The 24,361-nt window shown below is 33.8% G+C and overlaps 1 protein-coding gene across 2 annotated transcripts in view; it reads right to left on the bottom strand.

Moving 5' to 3' along the window:
- Positions 1-18,886, bottom strand: part of LOC140450185 (gastric triacylglycerol lipase-like) — a 153,402-nt gene extending 134,516 nt beyond the window's left edge. The window contains exons 1-2 of one of the 2 annotated variants that reach the window (XM_072543645.1): positions 18,752-18,886; positions 18,581-18,695 (exon numbers count right to left, since the gene is read on the bottom strand). In XM_072543645.1, coding sequence (XP_072399746.1) covers positions 18,581-18,676 — 96 coding nt within the window. In that variant the 5' untranslated portion in view covers positions 18,677-18,695; positions 18,752-18,886. The other variant, XM_072543644.1, reaches the window with a different exon arrangement.
- Between the last annotated feature and the right edge of the window lie 5,475 nt (positions 18,887-24,361).

Raw genomic sequence — 24,361 nt, 5'->3', positions numbered from 1 at the left:
TTTCCACGTTCCCTTATGAATATTTTTTCGCTGGAAGCATGTGCTGGCAATGACCATGTTTAGGGAAGTTGCTAGATTTATTAGTCTGATGCCATTGTCATTGGATACCTCATTAAGGCTGTGCTTACCTATAGTTGGTAGGTATTGTAGCTCTTTTCCTATTTTTGCGTTGAGATCACCATAAATAATTTTAATGTTATCCTTTGGGCATGCAGCTTCTATTTTTTTTTCATTACTTCATAGAATTTTTCTTTGACATCGTCTTCATTTTCCTCTAGAGGGGCATGCAAATTTAAGATGCTGTAAATAAAATATGTTCCCCTTAGTCTCAGGATGCACATTCTAGGGTTCATAGCACGAAAGTCTCGTACGAGTTGTTTAACCTTTTTATTTACGATGAAGCCAGATTCGGAGATGTAGTATCCGATGAGTATGTTCTGGTAAAAACTACGTTTTTAAAATTAGCACACAGTAAATTTCCGAATATAGTCATGAGATTTTACTAAACCTTGATTTTTTTTGTTTTTTTTACTTTTCTATATTATAGTTTATAACTTTCTGTTCTTTTTTAAGATTTTTTAATTTTTCTGGTAAAGTATTACGTAAGGGTACATAACTATTTTGAAATCCTTTTCGAAATTTTATATTTAAAATTTGCAGTTCCAGTTATTAACTGTCCGCCATAAAACAGTAACGCAACACAAGTAACAATGAAAAAAAAACATTTTTTGTTTAAAAGTTGTATAGTAATATAAATCAGTTTGAGACTAATATATAATAGAAACTATTTCACTATAGAAAATGTCACACTGAGAGTGCAGTACGGGTAAGATACGGCAATGCTTTTCTTATGGAGAATAAACGCGCAGGGTTGTCGGTTTTCTCCAGCTGTTGATTGCTCATTGTCTCACAGGACCGACTTGGATAAAATGCATCTGCCGACAGTACGAGTAAAATATTTTATATCATGTATACGTATACAGTAGAATAAAAAGGTAAAGGTATATAAAAACCTATATAATTTCTAGGAAAGAATTTGGAAACTTGAAAATGATATTATTTATAGATATTATATATAATATTCAAATTTCCAATTCTTTCATAGAAATTAGATTTTTTCTATTGTATGTAAAATATTAAAAATACAGTTATGTTGTTTCTATAAATAGGTCTTCATTTCTTTTGTAAAACTTCTGCTACAAATTACCATCATTAACATAATCACCTAAATATGACCATAAACTTGTTTGTCATAATTATTAGTATTTGATAAACTCCAAGCTTTTCCTATTTCACCCCCTTCCCATCCTAAGGATGGGTAGGAGGTGAAAGTGCTTTTGGAAAACGAAACTACACTTCAAAATTTAGTCCGAGTTTCAATAGAGAGCATGGAGTCCCATAAGTTTAAATCCGGTGAATTATTTAACGGTTGCGCTAAACTCGTAGTGTTAAATGTGTTGTGTTTTTTACAAAATACGGAACAACTTAATGTAAGTGCTGCTGTAAGACGTACTTCGTTGATGACTGGTGTTAGCGAAAGAAGTATTTACAATTTCAAAAAAGAAAAAGAACAGAGTGGAACGTTGAAATCGCCAAAAAAACGTAAAAAACGAGTGTGTCAATCAAATTCTAGAATATTCACATATGACGAGGGTGTAAGAAGTATTCTACGGAGAATTGTTCATTGTGAATTTTTCATGAAAAATTTGCCGCCATTCTTAAAGCATATACATAACTTCATACAAGGTAATGAGAATATACAGCCGTTGTCTCTTTCTACTTTATACAGTGTGGGAGCCTTGTAACTGGCTCCCTACAAAAGAGGGTTGGAAACATACAGACTTCTGAAAGATATTGGATTTGTTTATAAGAAACGTGGCCGAAGAAGCATCATGGTGGAGCGAGAGGATATTATTCATTGGCGCCATAATTATTTGAGAACTATACGACGTTTGCGAAAAGACCATTGCAATATCATATATTTGGACGAATAGTGGGTTAATGTTGGCCAATCTATAAATTACGAATGATGCGATACTACGATACAAAAGAGTTGTGATGCTTTTCTCAAAGGTTTAAGTACTGGCTTAAAAGCACCTACTAAACGAGGTCCACGATATGTTTTATTGCATGCAGGTTTTTCATAAGGTTTCCTTCCTGGCACACAGCGTGTTTTTCAGGCAAAGAAAAATGATGGCGACTATCACGATGAAATGGATGCCGCATATTTCGAGTCGTGGCTTAAGGAGACATTAATATCAAATTTACCAAATAATGGTCGCAGGAATGCCATTGTAATGGACAATGCATCGTACCACTCCCGTAAAGAGAGATTCCCTAACAATGCCTGGAATAAAGCTGCAATCAAGGAATGGCTAGTGGAAAAAGACATTTTTTTCGAGGAGTGTTATTTGAACTCCGAGCTATTAGAAGCAGCACGTGCTTTTAAAGATCAATACGATAAGTATTATCTTGATGAGTATGCTTCACAACATAATGTTTATATTTTAAGGCTTCCTCCATATTACTGCGAATTGAATCCTATAGAAATGGTGTGGAACCAAGTTAAGCGATATGTAGGTACCCATAATACCACTTTTAAAAACGACGAGGTACGCCAGTTGATCGACGACGGTTTCGCACGCGTCACAGGGCAAAATTGGCGCAATTATGTCACTCATGACAATGTTGTTAAGAAAACGGAAACTAAGATGTGGACTGCGGACAACCTGCAAGATGACGTAGACCAATTGATAATACACGCGAACACAGGGGAGAGTAGCGAAAGCGAATCCGACATCTCGGATGTAGAGGACGACTTTAGTATAATTAATTGAATATCTGTGAGTAACTTCGATTATTTTACAATGTATAACCAATAAAATGCATTTACCAATCCAATCAGAGTATGGGCTTTTCGGTTATTGGGCTGGGTGCACGGAAATCGAGTTCCCGGAGGTTCCACCCTGTATATTTATAGCTATCAAGAAATGTAATTTAAAATATATTTGTTAGTTTAATAAAGTATAAATATAATATAATGTTAAATAACTTACACTATAAACCATATACCTGCTCATCTGGTCAAGTGTGGACAAGGAAAATCATTATCCCATATGGAATAACACAAGGTTTCGCTGAAAACTACCAGGTTGCTATGCCAAGGAACTAGGTAAACTTATGTTGTGTATAAAAAATGCGAGACTGCATTATGTTTTAACAAGGACAAAAACTGCACTTCAGATTTCCACAAAAAAAAAATTCATATTAGGTGTTAAAACTTCGCAGTGATTCAAGTGCGCAACTTGTTTTTTTAATAACATCATCGCCGGGATTAAAAAATGTGCAAAGCTTTTTCGATATTCCCGTTCCTGATAATTTTTCACATATTTACAAAAGAAAAAGTTTTTCTTGGGCCCGAGTTCCTATGGGTGAGAAATTTTACGATTGAAAGATGTACTACCATAACGGAACCAGGGCAATGGCGAAGACTACAAAGAGTCTTCTGTAAAGTCAATGTGGAATACTACAGCAAAAATGGTACAATAAAAATATTTTACTGAGTACGGCATAAAAATCGACTCTTTCACAGATATATCTTTCAAATGTGCAAGATTGGGTAAAGATACCAAGCGGACGCAGCTTTAAAGTGCGAGAAAAAAAAACACAGTTCAAAAGCATTATCCACCGAATAACTATTAAAAATCATCCGAAGCTACGACGAGGAAACCCCCGATGGAGCAGAAAAAAGTTTGGCCGTAAATTGCGAGATTCACTATTTCCAGATAAAATTTGATGTTATGGGAAAATTAACGGGCCGAATTAAACAAAGCATTTTTTCCAAAACAAATCAAGGCGGTTCGAAAAGTTTGGTAAGCAGCAAATGGCTGGTAAGAAATTCATCAAACGAAAATCTATGAACAGTTAGATTATTTTTTTATGGAATTAATGGAAAAAAGCGGACCAAAGATTTTATCAGACACACTCTTTCTTACCATTTACCCCAACTGGAAGGATGGATCTTGGTTCAAAAACTGTCCACTTGAAGTCAACACAGTATCTAAGTGGACAAGAATATCAGCTGAAAAAATTGGAATAGATACAAAAAAAACATAAAATAACAAATCATTCAGAAGGTAATTAAATTAACGGGTCACTCAAATGCAAGCTCTCTAAAACCATATCTGCAGCTGAAGTTGATCGAAAATCTCAGAACAACAAATGATGCTGGACCTTCGAGTTCCCAATTTTTAAATCATTGCTTTCCCAGGAGGTGGATCGGAAGACGAGGTTTTATAGAGTGGCCAGCAAGGTCGCCAGATCTAACACCTCTGGACTTTTTCCTGTGGGGTTACATAAAATCAAAAGTTTATGTCAATAGACCCCAGAACTTACAGAACTTGAAAGATAGAATTATTCATGAAATTAGTCTAATTACTCCAGAAGTCTTGAATGTACTTGATGAATGTGTCCGTAGATTCGCATATTGTCATAAAACCGATGGATGGCATTTCGAACATTTAGTTTAAAATAATTAATATGCATAATTTGGTTACTTTAAAGTACATTATTAATTAAATCATTAGTTGTAATTTAGTTGAATTTAAATTAAAAAAAAATTGTTTTTGTAACCTTAAAAAAATATTTTAGTTAAAAATGTATTGTCGTTAAATAGAGAATTAAATTTTCGTTTAAATGAGGTGTCGCATTATACCGATTTCTATTTAAAAAAATTAACGATTACGTCACTATACCTACACCGGTGATATCATCCCTACTCCATTTACGTTATAACATGGGTATTTTATAACAAAAATCGACCTGTTTCGGGATTTCCCTCAAAATTCTACGGTTCTCGAAATAATGATAGCCGTTCACTGTATATATATATATATATATATATATATATATATATATATATATATATATATATATATATATATATATATATACGGCGATACAAAAAAATGTTGAGTGTTTCATTTTTTTAGCAAGTAAAACAAGATTTAACGCAATGATATGTAATTGATTTTTTCAATATTTAAAATTAATATTATTTTGAGATTTTTCTTCGATACTCTAACCAAATAAGAAAATATAGGACTAATTTATCAGATATTATTATTATTTCACGACTTATTATTATTTTATATATTTTTTATGATATTTTATGTAAACTCTAACGGCTCTAAATGCTCTAAAGGAAATTGATTAAGTAAAGTATCCAAATATTAAATCAAAATTTATTTGAGTCTTAAACCAATATGTTAAAATCTCCACTAAAAATAACGTGTTAACCTTTAAGTTTTTATTTTTTTTTGTATTTTTTAAGAATAGGTGGAGAAAAAACAAATCCCCTTAAATAATTAAGGTTTGTATGATAATTATTGCACAAAAATAAAAATAATCGCGCTGTGAAGTAAAGAAAAAAATGTAAAGAGAAAATGTTAAAAATGAAGTAAATTGTGTAACGAAATAGCCCATCTCCGATACGTCATAATTCTTAGAAGGATGAATCTAGAAAACGTAAGAATCGGCATGTCAATAGCGCCCGTCTTTTGGACGGGTGATCTCGATGAGACGAATTAGAGGTGGGAATGTTCTAGAACATAGTAACTTTGTTATATATAAGTAACGTTGTTAGGAGTGAGTTTTAGTTGATAAGAGAGTACCGAACTGTAAACTATAAATAAATATATTTATATATATTCGAACCGCTCGTTTTATTTAATCTCGCTACAATAGAAAGATTCAAATAGCAGCAAAACTTCTATTTTCATCATTTTATTCTGTTTATAGTATTAAAAGCAGACAATATTTATGCTTATTAAAAGGCTTGCTGCATGCTAAGTTTAGTTGGTGTTTGCTTTTGCCATTTCATGGGTTTTTGAAGCTAAGATAGTGTCTGGCAATATTTTGTACAAAAAAAAATCGATTTTAATTTATTGTAGATTAGATCAGCGATTAAAGTTCTATAAGAAATCCAAATTTGTTTCATTGAAATTAACTAGATACACAAAGTGCAATAATTTGGATTTAGGGCATTTTATTTAATGTTTGACCCTTTTTTTAGTCTAGTTTATGTTATCTCACCCTGACAGACCTATTCGTTATGATTAAAACAAACATTTTTTTCACATTTTGACAAGGGTTACACTTTTCTCGTCCAGGGGTCATTCTGACCATTTTTTTAAAACAAATACTGAATAGACCACGGTAACTGAGGTATATAAAACAAAAGGAAAGACATTTAAGGTTACAACCCTAAACTAGTTATTCTACAATTTAATTGAACTGAACTAAAAAAATAAAATAAAATCTAAAACACTAGTAAATATAAATCTAAATCATTTTAGTGCCAGAAGATTTATAAAATTGTAGGGACCGAAACTTCTTAGATTTTTTCTAAGATTGTCTGACTGTTGTGTATACTTAATACAATTTAAAAATATATGATCTAAATTTTCCGTTTCTTTGTAAATATCATAAAGATTTTTATCAATTATATATGTATTTTGTATAAATGGGTCGAATGGTAAGCATATCTGAACTTCATCCGGGATATGATATGGAACTTCTTAGATAGTTGTAATTTGCAAACCAGTAGTTTTTTCAGAAAGGCAAACAGTGCATTCTTGGCTATGACCTCTGAGTTCAAGAGTCATGACCTCATCTTAGAAACAAAAATACGGCTCCTTAAATGTTACGTGTACTCAGTGCTTCTGTACGGAGTAGAAACGTGGACATTGAAAGCGAAAACTCTATCAAAACTTCAGGTTGGTGAGCTATGGTTATACAAAAGGATCCTGAAGATACTATGGACATACAAAGTCACCAATGAAGAAGTACTACGGATAATAAACATAACCGCGGATTTGGTCAACATCGTGAAGGGGCGTAAGCTGCAGTACTTGGGACATATAATGGGAAATCAAGGCAGATATGAGCTACTTCAATGTATTTTGCAGTGTAAAATTAAAGGAAAAAGGGCCCCAGGATGAAGAAGAATATCTTGGCTTGGTAACCTGAGAGCATGTTATAAAAAGACCTGACCACAGCTATTTCGTATAGCTACCAACAAAGTTATCATAGTCAGAATGATTGCCAACGTTCGGAACGGACAGGCACCCTGAGAAGTTTTTTCGAATGTCGAGTTCTAGCAATGTTTATCTTGCGCATTTTGTTAAACAGAAATATCTGTATTCTTTAGACCATTTTTAATATAAATCATCCTTGGCTATATTTACTCTCTCGTCCATCCAGGGTGTAACTTCTTCTCCCAACTGTATGCTTCCTTTAGCTGCTTTGTCAACTTATTCATTGCATGTGATGCCTGAGTGTATAATTTTGGCTATGTAAGGATGGTTATATGCGGAGTTGATTTGTAAAAGTGATTGTAGACTATTTAAAACTGCAATGGAATCAGTAAAAATTATGAAGTGTGTAATATTATTCCCTATTATAAATTCTATAGCTTTCATAATGGCAAAAGCTTCTGCAGTAAAGATGGATGCTTTCTTACTCAATTTTAATGTGCGTTGTATTTGCAGTGGGACAATAAAGGCCGCACCTATGCCATAAGGATCTTTTGATCATCTGTGTAAACAGCTGTATATATTTGGTATTTTTGTTTAATATCTGATTGATTATTTAATTATTAAGATACGTTAATTTAGAATATTTAGGTATTATCACCCAAATAAAACATCTACATCTATGTTAACTCTAATCGTTGTAGGAGTAAAGTCTACCGTAATTCTAAATCCTTCACATAATGGATGTGAGTTTCTGTTTGTCCAGTATGATCCTGTAAGGTCTGGAATATTTAGGGTGACGATTTTGTAAGTGGTGAATTTTTTACTTTATACTTGTTTATCATTTTTTCTGCTAATACTTGTCTTCTTAGCTTGAACGGAGGTTTCACAGTTTCTACTCTTAATGGTTCAATTGGAGTTGATTTCATTGCGCCAATGCAGAGTCGCAGAGCTTTGTTTTTTAAAGTATCTAATTTTTTGAGCATTGTATTATTTTCACAGTCATATAGAGAGCTACCATAATCTATAATGAATCTTATATTATTTATAAAAAGTAAAGGCTATTTGGGGTTCCGCCACCACCATGTCCTCATAACACATTTCAAGAAGTTTAAACCCTTACTACATTTTTGTAAAATGTCTTCGATGCGTGCTGTAAAGGTTAATTTTTTGTCTAGGGAGATTCCGCGATATTTTATTTGGTTGTTTAGAGAAAAATTAATGTCATTTAGTTTTATGGTGATACAATTTGGAATATTTTGTCGTGTGAAAATGGCCACTTTCAATTTATGTGACGATTAATTAAAACCTAGATTACATATGCTCTGGATGAAAGGTAAAACTGCTGTGATCAAAGTTTTTAAACTTTTATCATAACTTCTTGCATGTGTGTAATGTTTGATTCTTAATACGCCGACTTTTATACGTAAATATGCGCTACTAAAGATACATTTAAATGTACAGGGTGACTCACGCACCCCTAGTATAAACCATAAGCTTTATTTTTCATGGAGAACCCTGTATATTTTTATGTTTTTAAAAGCTTCCAACTATTTATATCAAATAAAATAATAGAATCTATTGTGAATATTACACGGTAAAATTTTGAAATTATCCAGAGTGGAACCGCTTATGGAATAAAATAATTTGTACTTAAGTTAGAAAATTAAAAAAAAACGCTGGGACACATCCACTTTTAAATTTAAATAAGGGCTTTTTAAACCTAAATTTTAATGTACAGGGTGATTCACGCAAGTCTAGCATAGTCCATTATCTTTATTTTTAATGAAACACCAAGGCATCACATTATCTAGCTACGGAAAGCTCTAAATTAATGTGGAAGATCAAGTGAATAAAGCAAAAAGAGTTGCAGGTTGTCTGAATCAAACAATATAGAGAAATAAAAATATCGGAAAAAAATTAAAAGCACAATTAAAAAAAAACAGTCATCAGAACAACAATGACACGCGGCAGAAACACGACCTGACACAGAGAGGACAAAAAGGATGTTAAAAACAGCAAATATAAAAACACTTGAAAATTGATAGTGAAACAATATCGGGCTGAGCTAGAAATACAGATATACGAACTAGATCCAAGGTGGAGAAAAATCAAGGACTGGGTAAGAAATAGACAAGTAGAATAAAATAAAACGGAATAAAGAAAGTGTTTAAGTCGGTGGGGGAGATAGTAGAAAAGTTGGTGACAGGTGAGTGCTGGTGGAACAAAATCCACAACGATGTGAGAAAGGTGCTGTCGCTAAAAAAAACTGAGCTAGAAGCAGTTCTAGGAGCTATCGAGAAGACAGAACTGGGTCCGTGGAAGTCGAAATAAGGAGATGTTGACAACACAGGAGTAAAGGCAAGTATAAATAAGAGAGTGAGAGAGGCGGAAATGGTTGCAGGAACAAGTAGGTGACAGTGCAAGTGGAATGAGATGAGTGTCGACTGTGGTGCAGACTTCTTCTTCTTCGTCTAGCCATTCACGTCCACATCTGAACATAAGCCTCTTCAAGTCTTCCTTTCCATTGTTTTTTATTGTACGCTACTTGTAGCCAATTTTTCCCGGCAGTCCTTTTCAGATCATCTGTCCATCCCATAGGAGGTCTGCCTCTGGGTCTTTTGTGTTGGTATGGTCTCCAGGTTAAAATTGATCTGTGCCATTTGTTTAGATCGCTCCTAGCTACATGTCCAGCGTATTCCCATTTCAACTTTACTGATTTTTGCACCACACCGGTGACTTTGGTTTTCTGTCTTATCCATGTGTTTGTTTTCTTGTCCTTAAGTGATATACCTAGCATTGCTTTTTCCATCGCGTATTGAGTGACTCTAAGTATATTCATATTCTTTTTTGTGATTGTCCATGTTTGTGCCGCATAAGTTAATATCGGAATAATGCATGCATCAAAAACTTTAGATCTAAGATGTAATTGAGTTTGTTGATTTCTGAGTATATAGTTCAGTTTACCGAATGCTGCCCAAGCTAACTTTCTTCTTCTTTTTATTTCTTCAGTTTGAATTTCCCTATTTAGTATTATTTTTTGTCCTAAGTATACATAGTCTTCAACTTTTTCTATAACTTTATCGTTTATTATTGTCACGGTGTCTTCGGAGTGCATGACTTTTGTTTTGTTTAAATTCATTTTCAGTCCTATTTTAGAAGATTTAGTATTTAGTTCTAAAAGCATGGTTTGCATTTCTTGTAGGTCAGTAGCTATCAGGATTATGTCATCTGCAAATCGTAGATTACTGATGTAGCGAGCATTGATGTTTATTCCCTTATATTTCCAATTTAGGTTTTTAAAAACGTCCTCCAAAACTAAGGTGAACAGTTTGGGTGATAAAATATCTCCCTGTTTGACTCCCCTGTTTAATGGTACAGGGTTCGTGTGTTCATTTTCATTTAGGTAGTATGTAGCTGTAGCTTGGTTCATAGTTTCTTTTATTAAGTTAATTTATCTGCTGTCTATCGAAAGCTTTTTCGTACTCTACAAATGCTAGGAAAACTGGAAACTTGTATTCGTTACATTTTTCTATTAATATTTTTGTGGTTAACAGGTGATCGGAAGTTGAATAGCCTTTTCTAAAACCTGCCCGTTCATATGGTTGGTATTCATCTAATTTCCTTGTTAGTCGAGTCGTTATGACTTTGGTGAGTATTTTAAACAGGTGTGACAATAGGCTGATGGGTCTGTAGTTTTCCAATTTTCGACTATCACCTTTCTTGTGTAATAAGATTACTTTAGAGTTGTTCCAGCTCTTAGGTACTTTGCCCTGATGTAAACAACTGTCCACAAGCTTAGTTACAATTGCAATTAGTTCCTTACCTCCTTTTAATATCATATCTGTGGTAATACTATCTTCTCCTGCAGCTTTATTTCTCTTCATGTTTTTCAATACTGTAGTTACCTCTGAAATTGTTACTTTTGGCATTATTTCTGATCCAACATTTTTTATTAATTTCCGTGCTGGTCTCATCTCATCATCTTGTTGATGTGTTCTGTAAAGTTCTGTGTAAAATTCTTCTATTCGTGTCAGTATGTTTTCTCTAGTTGTGATTTCATTTTCGTCTTTTCCCATTAATGATATCATCTGACGTCGTCCTAGTGTCGGTCTGAAGCATTTTATACTCTTATTTTTTTCAATAGTTGTTGTTATTAATTTTTTGTTTTCTTTTCTTTTTTGTTGTCTGATTCCTTTTCTAATCTGCCTATTAAGTTCTCTATATTCGTCGGTTCCCATTTTGTTAGATTTATTTAAGATCTTCCTTCTTTTTATTTTTTGAATTATTTCTTTGTCTAATTCATTGTATGTTGTTTTTGGTTTTTTCAGTTGCAGAAGGCTTTTATTCACTGTTTCGGTAATAAGGTTATTTAACTCATCAATATCATTGGAGTTTATCTGCTGCATGCTAACTTGATTTAATACATGCGCTATCTTTTTATTAAATTCACTATTTTTGATTTCTTCAGATGTCCATTTGTATCTTTTTTCATGTATTCTTTTTCTTTCTAGTTTTTTGTTACTTATTAGTTTTGTTCTTATTAGTATATGATCGCTTCCTAGGTCAAACTGATTTAATACTGATACGTCTTCTACTAGGTTTCTATTCTTCGTTAAAATATAATCTATTTCATTCTTTGTCTTTTTATCGGGGCTCATCCATGTCCATTTTCTGCTTGGTTTTTTATTGAAAAAGGAGTTCATTGAGTACATGTTATGTTAATTCATGAAATTGAGAAGCATTTCTCCTCTATCGTTTCTTTTCCCGTAGCCATGGTTACCAATTAAATGTTCGTAATCTTCCTCTTTTTTGCCCAATTTAGCATTAAAATCTCCTAATAGTATTTCGTAATTTGCTTTATTTGTATCTATAGCTGTTCTTATTTCATCATAAAATATTTCTTCTTCTTCATCGTCGTGGCTTTTGGTCGGAGCGTATACTTGGATCACTTTCAGAGTGGTTTTTTTCTTAATCCTGACGATGAGATATGCTACTCTGTCTGATATGGGCTTGAATTCTTCGATACACTGTGTGAGGCTTTGTTTTACCAAGAATCCTACTACCGTGTATTCGCCACCTTTATGCATAAAATGTGTGCCATTTTTTAGTATTATATACTCATCACTTTTTCTTCTGGTCTCGCATATACCAAGGATATCCCATTATATATCCTTTAGTTCACTTTCTATTTCTGGGAATCTATTCTCGTCCGTCAGTGTTCGAATATTGTAGGAGCATAGCCAAATTGTCATCTTGTGGCAGCCGGGTCTTACCCAGGGATTCTTAGCACCCCCCCTTCCGTTAATTGTTTGATCGCTGCCGTGATCAAGTCTCTGGGAAGTGCTGGGCACTGGGGGCCTTTTCTTTTTTGTCCTGTACATTAACTTGAAGGTTTGGACCGTTATCTCCTCACGCTGGTCCAGTGCGGGTTGAGGAGGGAAGGGAAGGATTTAGGTAGGTCTGGGTTGGTGGGTAGGATTTAAAGCTTAGGATCCGTTTCTCTTCCGGAAGAGGATTGGGAGAAAAAGCCGAGCTCGCGTGGGCAGGTGCGCATCCCTGAAGCAGACCTATCTTTACCGGGATCGTAAAGAGTGTCTACCCGCTACCCGGGTAGCAGACGGACGGTGACAAATAGACAAATAGTAGGAAGACAAGCGAAGGAAAAATCTGGTTAGGCAGAGGCGGACGTGGTGGTCGCATGAGTGCGAGAGGCAAAAGCTGATGTGTGATGACTAGAGACTGAAATTTAGGCGTTTGGCAAATTGAGGCAAAAAGTGGACATCGGGGAGAAGTAACGTTCTAGTATAAGAGGGGTGGGGTTTAGCTGGTCCCGGCTACATCAAAGCTATGGAGGGCAGCGAGGTCCGACCCAGGGCCAAGCTAGTCGACGTGATTCTAAAGGGATTTAGTTTAAGAAACCCAGCACTGTCGGAAATGTTTACCTCTGTCGTCTGTTTGCAGATTCCCCATCTAGTGATAAAAAAAGGTATCAGTAGTTAGGAACGCTTAAGAATAGACCAAGAGAATAGATCAAAGTCTCCAAGAAGTAACAACGGCTCACCACGATCGTTTTAGTGTCCAAGTAGCTAAAAGTAACCCAATGATTTCTCACCTGCAGCTCCAAGTGCAACTTCTGGAAGCTAGAGGTGTAAATGTTTTAGTTTAAACGATAAGAAGAAGACCTCGTGACCAAGGACTACACAGCACTAGACAGTTAAGGGTTTTCGAGATATCCAAGCAGCACTATATTGATCGCCTAAATTTGTGTCTTAAATACCAAAACTGGGACATTGAAAATTGACAAAATGTGATATTTTCAGACGAAATCAGGATTTGTATAAAATCAGACGACCGACGAATGTGTGTACTTAGTAGGTGAGGAAGACAAGCAAGAACAGAAACTGTCGGATCTGTTCACAGAAATAAAGAAGTAAGTGTCATGTTCCAGGGCGGAATTATAATCGGTGCAAAAACTCTTTTAATTTTAATAAGAGCTCGCAGATATATTTATTTGATTTGAAAAACTGTAGTTAGGTTCAGAAGAGGTGCAATGGCAAAAAATTTAATTTCCATGTATGATAATGTACCTTCACATACTAGCAGAGTAACGACACACTTCTTTAAAGCAGAAGATATTACTATTCTGGAGTAGTCTGCTTGCTCACTTGACCTTAACACTATAAAGCATATGTGAGATAATCTTAAACCAATTAGAACTCGCCGGGATAATTCACAAAACATCGCATAGCTAGTATAAGCTGATCTTGAAGAATGGACCTACCACAACAAAATGTGGACAATTTGTTTAAGGGCATGCCCACGCGAATTGAAGTTTGCATAAGGGCTAGGACTGGTAACACTAACTACTAACAAAAACATAAATAAATAAAAACAATTTAAACATTAATGATTTTACATTAAAATTTTGTATGCTATTGACTTTAAAACAAATATATTCAATTTACTATTTCAAGAATTTATTGTGTTATCGATTAAATTGCTTTAAAATAAATATTGTATGACTTAGCATGTTTTTTTTTAATTCGCTAATAATAATAAGAAATATGTAAAACAGTATGTTAAACATTCTTTCCACACAATATTTTTTATGTTCATTATGTAAGTAAAAGCACTATCTAGTAATATTTTATATTAGATTTTCACTTTGTTTATTACTATTATTAATTATTAAATAAATATGTGATATTTTATTTCAGGTTTTCTTTTACATTTTCGACTTGGATCATATGGGTCAAAAATGACCCGTTCGCGCTTATAGGACTGGCAGAAATATCAACGCTTCTAGTGTTAAAGGGCATCCAAACATATAACAAATTGACCATAGATTTTTTGAACCGGAACATGGTCAAATGGAATGTGATTCAATACACGCTAATATTGAGCAAAAAGTTAAGAACGTGTTACGATAAATAATGACGTGTCATATGACTCAAAACTGTAAACATATTTATTGTTAATATCTTTTCTGTTCTAGTAATTTCGGCGAGACTTGATTACCTGCCGGCAGAAACCTCTAGTCCCTTCGCTGAAAAACCAGTCTATGAGTCACCTTGTCGTCTAATGGGTGGAAGGTCATCGACTCATCGCCAGATCCTTCTAGATAACGGCATTTTATATATAAATGGGACATTTTATTTGGAGGAACAGTTAGTTAATTTTTGAAGATCGGCGCCGCGGTTAAAATGTAACTCCCGTATTATAATAAGTTGTATAATTGTTCGTGTAAGATAAATTAGTAATAAAGACTTTCATAAATTTGTGAGTGGTATAAATAGAACCTTTAATAAATAAATAAAAACAATAAATTAGACTTATAATAACATAACAAACGTTTCAGTGTACACAACAGAAGGTTGGAATCAAGTTATAAAAACAGCTCGCAATAAACCTCACCCATTTAAAGTTCAGATCGTAACAGATCTAAATGCTGTATTCGTTAAAACAAACTATGAAGAAACGACAATCTTTGTCAAATATGTGATTAAATTACAACGAGGTCGTCCATCAAACTTTAAACTAGCTACACCTTATACTAATCAACTCCCCATTTCCATTGCCAAATACAGAGACCTGAAAACGTTATGCGAAGATCTACAGATTCCACGTGCATACTATGGATTTTATGAAAGCCTTTCTACCCAAACTCTTATAAGGGATACTCTGCTTAAACCAGATATTTCAGAAGAATCTGAATATGACGACACAACATAATTATATTGCTTTTTGTTGTAATTTTTGAGTGTTGGGTTTGTTCATGCTTTTGGTATTTTCATATTTTTTTTTATTTTGTATTATGTTTCCCAGTAGCTGTCAATAAAAATTATTATTAGTAGTTAGTACCTATGATATTAATATGTGAATTATATCAATTTTTCGCATATAAGCTTTAAATTAATTGTAGAAAATGTTGCTTAAAATAAATACTAAAGTATATTCAATACTTTACATTAGCCTAAGTATATTGGACTAAGGGATAAGTTTACAATAGATAACTAACGAATCTGCGTTTTTTTGCTTTGATAAAGGATATTGCAATTTAGATTAAGTTAATTATATAAAAATTAATTAATTATATAATAATTTCGAAAAAAATCGAAACATTTTATAACAACATAGATGAAATAATGCGACTGACAAAAAGAGGGAAGTGAGATAACGATGATCATGGGTGACTTTAACGCTAAAATTGGTCGTGGGGCTGAAGGAGACCACATAGGAGCATACGGTCTAGGTACCAGGAATAATCGAGGAGATAGAATTGTACAATTCTGTGTAGAAGACAATCTGTTAATAGCCAATACCTTCTTCAAACAACATCCTAGAAGGCTATACACATGGAAATCACCTGCAGACAGAAAAGACAGAATTGTTAGAAATCAAATTGACTTCATTTTGCTTAATAACACCTTTAAGAAGTACATACAATCTACGAAAACATGCCCTGGAGCTGATATACAAAACGACCACAATCTAGTTATAATGGGTTTTAGATTAAATAGATTTCTCAAAGTCAAAAAATAACAGTGACAAGAAAAATAGACATCTCACAACTGAAGAATCCTGAACAGAAAAAAGAAATAAGTATCAAGCTTGAGGAAGAAATAAAAACGATCGAAAACTTGGTACAGACAGACATTGAAGTAACATGGACTGCTCTAAAAACACAAATAACAAAGATACAAAAAGAAGACATCGGGTTCATAAAACACAATAAAAAACACGAACGGATAATGCAAGAGATCATGGACCTCACGGACGTAAGACGAAAACATAAAACCAGCCCAATATAATACAAGCAAATCAACAAAATCATTAGAAAAAAGTGCAGGGAGGCGAAAGAAAACTCTTTTTGACGACGATAGACCTTGTTCTCCACCATCCACAGATAATCGAATAAATGAAAAATGCCCAGAAATAACCAAAGAAGAAGTGATCCACGCAGTTAAGTCTCAGAAAGATGGAAAAGACACCGGTACAGACAATATCAATGTCGAAATACTAAAACTAATTGAAGATAATGAAAGTAAAAGCCTAGACTTAATAACAGCACTATTTAATAAGATATAGGACACAGGTAAAATACCAACAGACTGGCTAAAATCAACATTCATAGCAGTACCAAAAAAAAAGGAATTCCTCACAATGCAATGACTATCGAATATTGAGCTTGATGTCTCATGTCCTTCAAACTTTTCTCAGAATTATCCATACACGAATTTACAAGAAGTGCGAGTTCCAGATGAGTGACACTCAATTCGGATTTCGAAACGGATTGGGAACACGAGAGGCTCTTTTTGCTTTAAATGTGTTAAAGCAACGATGTAGAGACATGAATGTAGATGTATACGCATGTTTTATTGACTATCGAAAAGCATTTAACTGCGTTAACCATCAAAAGATAATCGAAATTCTGGGAACAACTGGAGTTGACGAACAAGACTTGCGAATTATCTCAGAACTATACTGGCACCAAACGGCAACAATTGAAATAGAGCACACAACATCCGAATATATACAAATCCGACAAGGAATGAGACAAGGTTTCATCTTATCACCGCTACTGTTTAATTTATATTCGAAGTATATATTTAGAGAAGCATTAGACGAGGTCCAAGGCGGAATAAAGATTAACGGAATCAGCATAGACAACATCAGGTATGCTGATGATACCGTCTTAATAGCAAGCAACGGACAAGAACTACAAAATATAATAAATGCGGTAGTTCATCACAGCGAGATGTTCGGTTTTCATCTAAACGTTTCCTAAACTAAAACTTTAGTATTTTCAAAGACACCAATAAACGTACATGTGTATGCCAAGGGTCAAATAATAGAACAAGTAAATTCCATAAAATATTTGGGAGCAAATATTAATAGTCAGTGTAATCCAAAAGAAAAAATTCTATCAAGAATCGAACAAGCAAGGAAAGCATTCATGAGCATGAAAACATTTTTACAAGATCAGACCTTAGTTTGCAGCTTAGAATCCGAATGATCAGATGTTACGTTTTTTCTGTCTTACTGTATGGCTGTGAAAGTAGGACAATGGACTCTGAAATAGAAAAAAGAATAGATGCCTTTGAGATGTATATATACAGACGAATGCTGAGAATTACATGGGTACGAAGAGTTACTAATGTTGAGGTACATCGTCGCATGTGTAAACAAAAAGAATTACTAAGAACAATCAAAGAGAGGAAAATGTAATACTTGGGTCATGTGTTGAGAGGCAAAAGATACGAATTACTTTAAGTTATAATGGAAGGAAAAGTACAGGGCAGAAGATCAGTAGGAAGATGCCAGAACTCGTGGCTGAAAGACCTGAGGAGATGGTTCGACCGCTCATCCGCAGAAATCTTTCGCGCAGCACTTTCCAAAACTACAATTGTCATTTGGATCGCCAACCATCGAAAGGAGAGGGCGATATGAGAAGAAGAATTATATAAAAACACATTTATAGAATCTAATACAAAATGTTGTTTATTTAGGTTAATATCCCTATTTTTCACATTAACTTGAAATGTTTTTTAACTCTCCTGTAAAATTTCAATTTTGCAGATTCGTTACTTTACCATACGAGGGACGATATATGACAAGACGAAATGGCGATTGGAATGTGATACACTGCAAACAGAATATGCTGTGTAAAGCTAAGATAAATAATTAGAAAAAAAGAAAAGGAGATTTGGATGTCAAATTCTAATACTAAACATATTTTCGAAAAACTTTGCTCTGCTGTAAAGCCTCAAAGAAATTAAAAATAATGATTTTTTAATATGTTCAGAATATTTATTTTTTTATTTAATGAAATTCCATAAGTTTTTAATAATAATTTTTCTTATTTTTATTGATAAGCGACACTTAGTTTTATCAGGCGCCCATTAATATGCTTCCCCTTACAGGTGATAATGGCCGTTCAAATGAAACAATACTGACTAGAAATTGATAAACAAATAAATATCAAGGTAGAAAACAATATCGAAAGAGTTTAAAAAACAACTAAAAAAAATAACAGTACTTACAAAATTTAGATCGGCATAAGGATACGCTTTTAGTTTCCAAGACGTAACTGTTGTTAGTAGAAGTGATATCCATAATGCTATATAAAATGTCATCATATGGTACTACAGAAATATTCTGCAATAAAAAATAAAAACCTTTGTTGAGGAAACTTTTAATATTTCAAGACGTACTTATATTATTGACTAATAATTGGCTTATTAGCGAGCATTGGTTATTTTTTATGTTTTACATGATTTATTCTTTAAAACATTGTATCAGTCAGTTCTGAAACAACGTTTTTTCATTAAACTTGATTGTAAGTTAACAGTATAGTGCGTCATCAGATAAACCTAATCATGTATGTGCTTGAAAATATTAACTTCGGAGGCTATGTTTATTTGCTATCTTACTTTTATTGGCATAATTTAGGTAAACTTAATTTATATTTTGTCTACAGTGTGTTTCGTGAATATCCTTTAATATTTGACTTTCTTGGTTCTGATATTTATATGAGTTATTCAATTTTCTAACATTTTTACTATTTTTATTTATTACTATTATTTTATTTATTTATTATTCTTACTATTTCTATTTATTACTCTTTTTTTTTCTACATATTACTATTATCATACTATTATCAACTACTAGTTCATAAGTTAATGGAAAGAATGGATAAGATGTTTGATCTCATAATTTCTCTGATATCTAAGCTTAACCTTCAACACTAAACTAAAGATGTGCTGTTGGAATGCCAATGGATTAACTACTGATTTCCACGAAGTTAAAACATTTATCTTCAATCATAATCTAGATGTTATGTTTATTTCCGAAGCACACATGACTAATAAGAGCCATTTCCATATTCCCAAATATTCAACCTATGTAACTCAACATCCATTAGGTAAAGCCCACGGAGGTACGGCAATTATTATAAGAAATAACATTAAGCATCATGAAACAAATAAAATTAGTAAAGTTAACATCCAAGCCACATCAGTGTCGGTCGAACATTCACAAGGCTCGATTATTCTATCTGCTGTTTACTGTCCACCGAATAAAATAATTAAAGCTGATCATTTTACTGAATACTTTAAGATGCTAGGCTACAACATGGTTTAGGACACCGTTTCATTTCTGCTGGAGATTATTATGCCAAACATCATAAATGGAGTTCCAGAATCGTAACCTCACGTGGACGAGAATTATTAAAAAGTATTAATGAGATTCATTTAATTCCTTTCTCTACTGGAGAGCCTACGTATTGGCCTACTGATAGACAAAAAATTCCTGATCTTGTTGATTTTGCTATAGTAAAAGGAATATCACATACCTACCTCCAAATTTCTCCTTCATTTGACCTCTCATCAGATCATTCCCCTTTCTTCATAGATCTACAAAGCCAAATTCATAACTGTTCTAAACATTTAACACTCTCTAATAAAAGAACAAACTGGAACAGATATAGAGAAGAAATAAAAACATCCATCAATCTAAACTTGTCTCTTAAAAGTGATAGTGACATAGAAAATGCAGTTGCTCACTTAACTACAGTTATTCAGCAAGCTGCTTGGACGTCCACCCCAGAAATTTATTACAAAGACAACTCCGAGTCCTATCCTGCACACATAAATACACTCATATTGGAAAAAAGAAAACTGCGAAAGATATGGCAGCTCACTAGGCATCCAGAAGATAAAACAAATCTGAATAGAGCTTGCAGACTACTCAAAAGAAAACTGATCCAACATAAAGACAGTGGAATCAACAAATATTTAAAGAACCTCTCACCTGCAGATGATACAAACTATTCGCTGTGGAAACTAACAAAAAAACTTAAACACAACGAACAAATAAATATGCCAATCAGGAAACAAAATGGCACTTGGGCTAAAACTGACATAGATAAAGCATATACTTTTGCAAATCATCTATGCGAGGTATTTTAACCGCATCAGAGGGAAGTCTCAGTTGAAGAAGAACAAGCTATCCATGAAGTCGTAAATGCACCATATCAAATGGCTCCACCTATTAAACCTGTTAAGAAATCTGAAATCACAGAAATAATTGATAATCTGGAAATTAAAAGTCACCTGGATATGACTTAATATCTAGTTTAGTACTAAAAAATCTACCCAACGAAGGCGTAAGTTTAATTACTTATATATTTAATTCAATATTAAAAACAGGTTATTTTCCACTTCAATGGAAAGTTGCTCAAATTGTTCTGATTCCAAAACCTAATAAGGATCACACGAAAGTATCTTCATACCGCCCTATTAGCTTGTTGCCTATTATATCCAAAGTATTTAAACGGCTTTTTCTGAGAAGACTGGAGCTTATTTTATATGACAGTAATGTTTTACCGAATTATCAGTTTGGGTTTAGGAAACAACATGGTACTATCGAGCAAATTCATAGGGTGGTAAAGACTATCAGAAATTCGCTTGAACAAAAAAATTACTGTACTGCTGCATTTCTAGATGTCTCTCAAGCATTTGACAAAGTTTGGCATGTGAGTCTTATCTCCAAAATTAAATCTATATTTCCTCATCCCATAAGTTCACTTTTAAGATCCTACCTGACAGATCGATTCTTTCAAGTCAAAAGAGGTGGGGAAATCACTAACCTGTTTCCAATTTGTTCCGGAGTTCCACAAGGAAGCATACTAGGACCCACCCTCAACTTAATATAAACATCAGATCTCCCAACGACGACCAATACAACAATCGCTACATATGCCGATGACACAGTTATCATGGCTTCAAATTCTACAGCAGCTAAGGCAGCCCAGGTATTACAAAATCACCTACTTAAACTAGAGAGCTGGCTTAAGCTGTGGCGAGTCCAAGTTAACAGTTTAAAATCAACACAAATAACGTTTACTTTAAAAAAAGGTGTCGCGCCACCAGTTTCTATAAACAACACTCCACTACCAGTTAATACCGTCGTTAAATACTTAGGAATCCATTTGGACTAAATTGGGGCATCCACATCTGGAAAAAACGCCTTCAACTCAGCTTAATCTACAGGAAAATGTATTGGTACATGAGTCGAAAATCAAATCTTAGCCTGGAGAACAAATTTCTGATATATAAATGTATTTTAAAACCGGTATGGCAATATGCAGCACAAATCTGGGTTACAGCAAGTAATACCAACATACAAAAACTTCAACGTTTTCAATCGAAAGTACTGCGCCAGATCTGTAATGCCGCTTGGTATATCACGAACCACAGATTACACCACGATTTACAGCTACCAACAGTTTGCGAAGCAATATCTGCTGTAAACTCTGTATACAAGAACAGACTATCCTGCCATCCAAATTCGCTGGCCACTGATCTGCTCAACATTTCACACGTAAGAAGATTAAAACGACCAGACCCTTTGGACCTCTAGTAAATCAGGAAAAATATTTCCTTACTTTGTGTTTCTAGCCTTGTAATTCTCATATGTGTGTCAGTGATGTTTACCTGTATTAAACTCTGTTTGTTAAGTGAAAGTTTAAACTAATTGATTATCATATATTATATTTATATTATATTTTACCTGGGTGCTCGCCACTGGGCAGCTTCCCACTATGTTATTGTACATAAATCATACATATTGCTTATTGTTTATAATGAGATAGATTGCAATAAACATTGGATGTTAAAAAAAAAACTATTATCATTAGTATAATTTAATTTTCCTTAACGTCAAAGATCATTGTAACCCTGCTGTACCGTTCGAGTCAACTATGCAAATGTACTGGTCGGGTCAATATGACCCAAATATGGTTTACGGTCCTTATCCGAAATAAAATAAGGTAATGGTGCTAAACAAAACTTTATTAACAAAAAATTATAGTTAATTAAACAAAAATTATGTTGCTAATCTAAATTAAACCTTATTGACAAAAATAAATGGCATTTTTTCTTTTCCAGAAAAGCTTAAGAACAAATACCTACAAAATTTAATTTAGTTTACAACTGGGACAGTAATAAAAAGAATAGGTTTTAAAAATATGTTTGTGACATATACAACATAAAATATTAGTCTTGTTATCATTTTTAGAGCAAAATTTACAGCGTGCTCGTTTAGCAGGCGGAGTTGGATTGTCCATAGACGGTTCACTAGAATTTCCATCTTCTCTACTTGCTTCTGTTCGTGTTCTTCTTACCAGTTCTTGTGAGCCTTGAGTTCTTGGTAAATTTTTCCTGGAAAGGATAAGTGGTTTCACCAGTGTTTTTTCCAATTTCTCAAGAAAAATTCGCCGTTTTGTAAGTTTGTTGGTGTTCCATTGGGGATTTATTGATGTCCATGAACGCGTTGTAGGCAAAAATGTAAAGCATATTACAAAAAACAATCATAGGCCAGGGAGTTGTCTTCCTCTTACATTTATATGTGCCAATAAGCTGATCTAGAGTATCCACTGCTCCCTTATTGGAATTGTAATCTAAAATAATTTGGGGCTTTTTGTCATTTCCGTCACTAATAGCCTTATCATGATGCAAAGTACTCCTAAGAATAACAGTTTTATTCTTTTTAGGAATATAGTTAACAACAGTGGTATCTTGCGTGAAGTAAAAACACGAACTATAAACTTTTTTATTCACAATTTGTGATGGAAGCTCTGACTTATTTTTTCTTTATATTTTATATTCCCCAGCATTGTATTTTTTTAGAAGTAGTTTTCCTAAATTGTATGATGAAAAAAAGTTATAACAAGTAATATTGTGGCCTTTCAAATCACTGCACAAGTCGCACACCACACGCATTCCATGATTCCGTTCCGGCGCGGCACCTGCTTTATTTCCTGTATAGATCTGCTATTTTAGAGCATACGAACTTTTACTGTCACATAAAGCTCAAATTGTTATGCCATATTTCGCTGGTTTGCTTGGAATGTACTGTTTGAAGGGATCTATCTATCTATCTATAGCCCAAAATCTATTCATCTGTTGAATATAGGCCTCTCCTATTTGTCTCAATTTGTCTCTGTATTCTGTTTGTCTTTTCCATATCGGACCTGCGCTTTGCTCAATGTCATCTTTCCATCTTATTTGCGGTCGACCTCTTGACCTTTTTGCAGTATATGGTCTCCAGCGGCCAATTTCTTTATTCCATCTTCCATCCTGATATCTTTGGTTATGCCCAGCCCATTTCCATTATAATTTCAATGCATGTTCGACAGCGTCTGTTGTTTCGGTTTTGCATCTTATCCACTCGTTCCTCTTTTTATCTCTCAACGATATTCCCAACATTTGTCTTTCCATAGCTCTTGGAGTTTTCTTTATTCTATCTAAGTTGCTCTTGGTACATGTCCACGTCTGGGCACCATATGTCCGAACAGGTAGGACGCATGCTTTAAATACCTTCGTTCTTAATTTTAAAGGTATTTCTTGGTTTTTGATAGTATATGAGAGTTTTTCGAATGCAGCCCAACCCATTCTTATTCTTCTGGTTATTTCTTTAGTCTGGTTACTTTTGTCTGCTCTGATAGCTTGTCCTAAGCAAATATATTCTCGTGTTCTATGTTTGTTCCACCTATGGTAATTACTGATCTGTTTTTTGTATTAGTCATTATTTTATTTTTTTTAGATTCATTTTTATTTCTTTCTCAAGAGATGTTTTTTCTATTTAAATTTAAAGAGATTTAAATATTTCCCGTTTATACAAATCCCTTTATTGTCCCAGTCTATAGATTTAAAAATGTCTTCCAACGCCAGAGTAACTAGTTTGGGTGAGATTGTATCCCCTTGTCTGACACCTCTACAAATTCTAATTAATGGAGTTTGCAAATTTCTGTCTAGCTGAAT

The sequence above is a fragment of the Diabrotica undecimpunctata genome, chromosome 9 (assembly GCF_040954645.1).
Source record: "Diabrotica undecimpunctata isolate CICGRU chromosome 9, icDiaUnde3, whole genome shotgun sequence".
NCBI classification, from domain to species: Eukaryota; Metazoa; Arthropoda; class Insecta; order Coleoptera; family Chrysomelidae; genus Diabrotica; species Diabrotica undecimpunctata.
The sequence above is the reverse complement of the archived record's forward strand: the minus strand, read 5'-3'. Positions and strand labels throughout refer to the sequence as shown.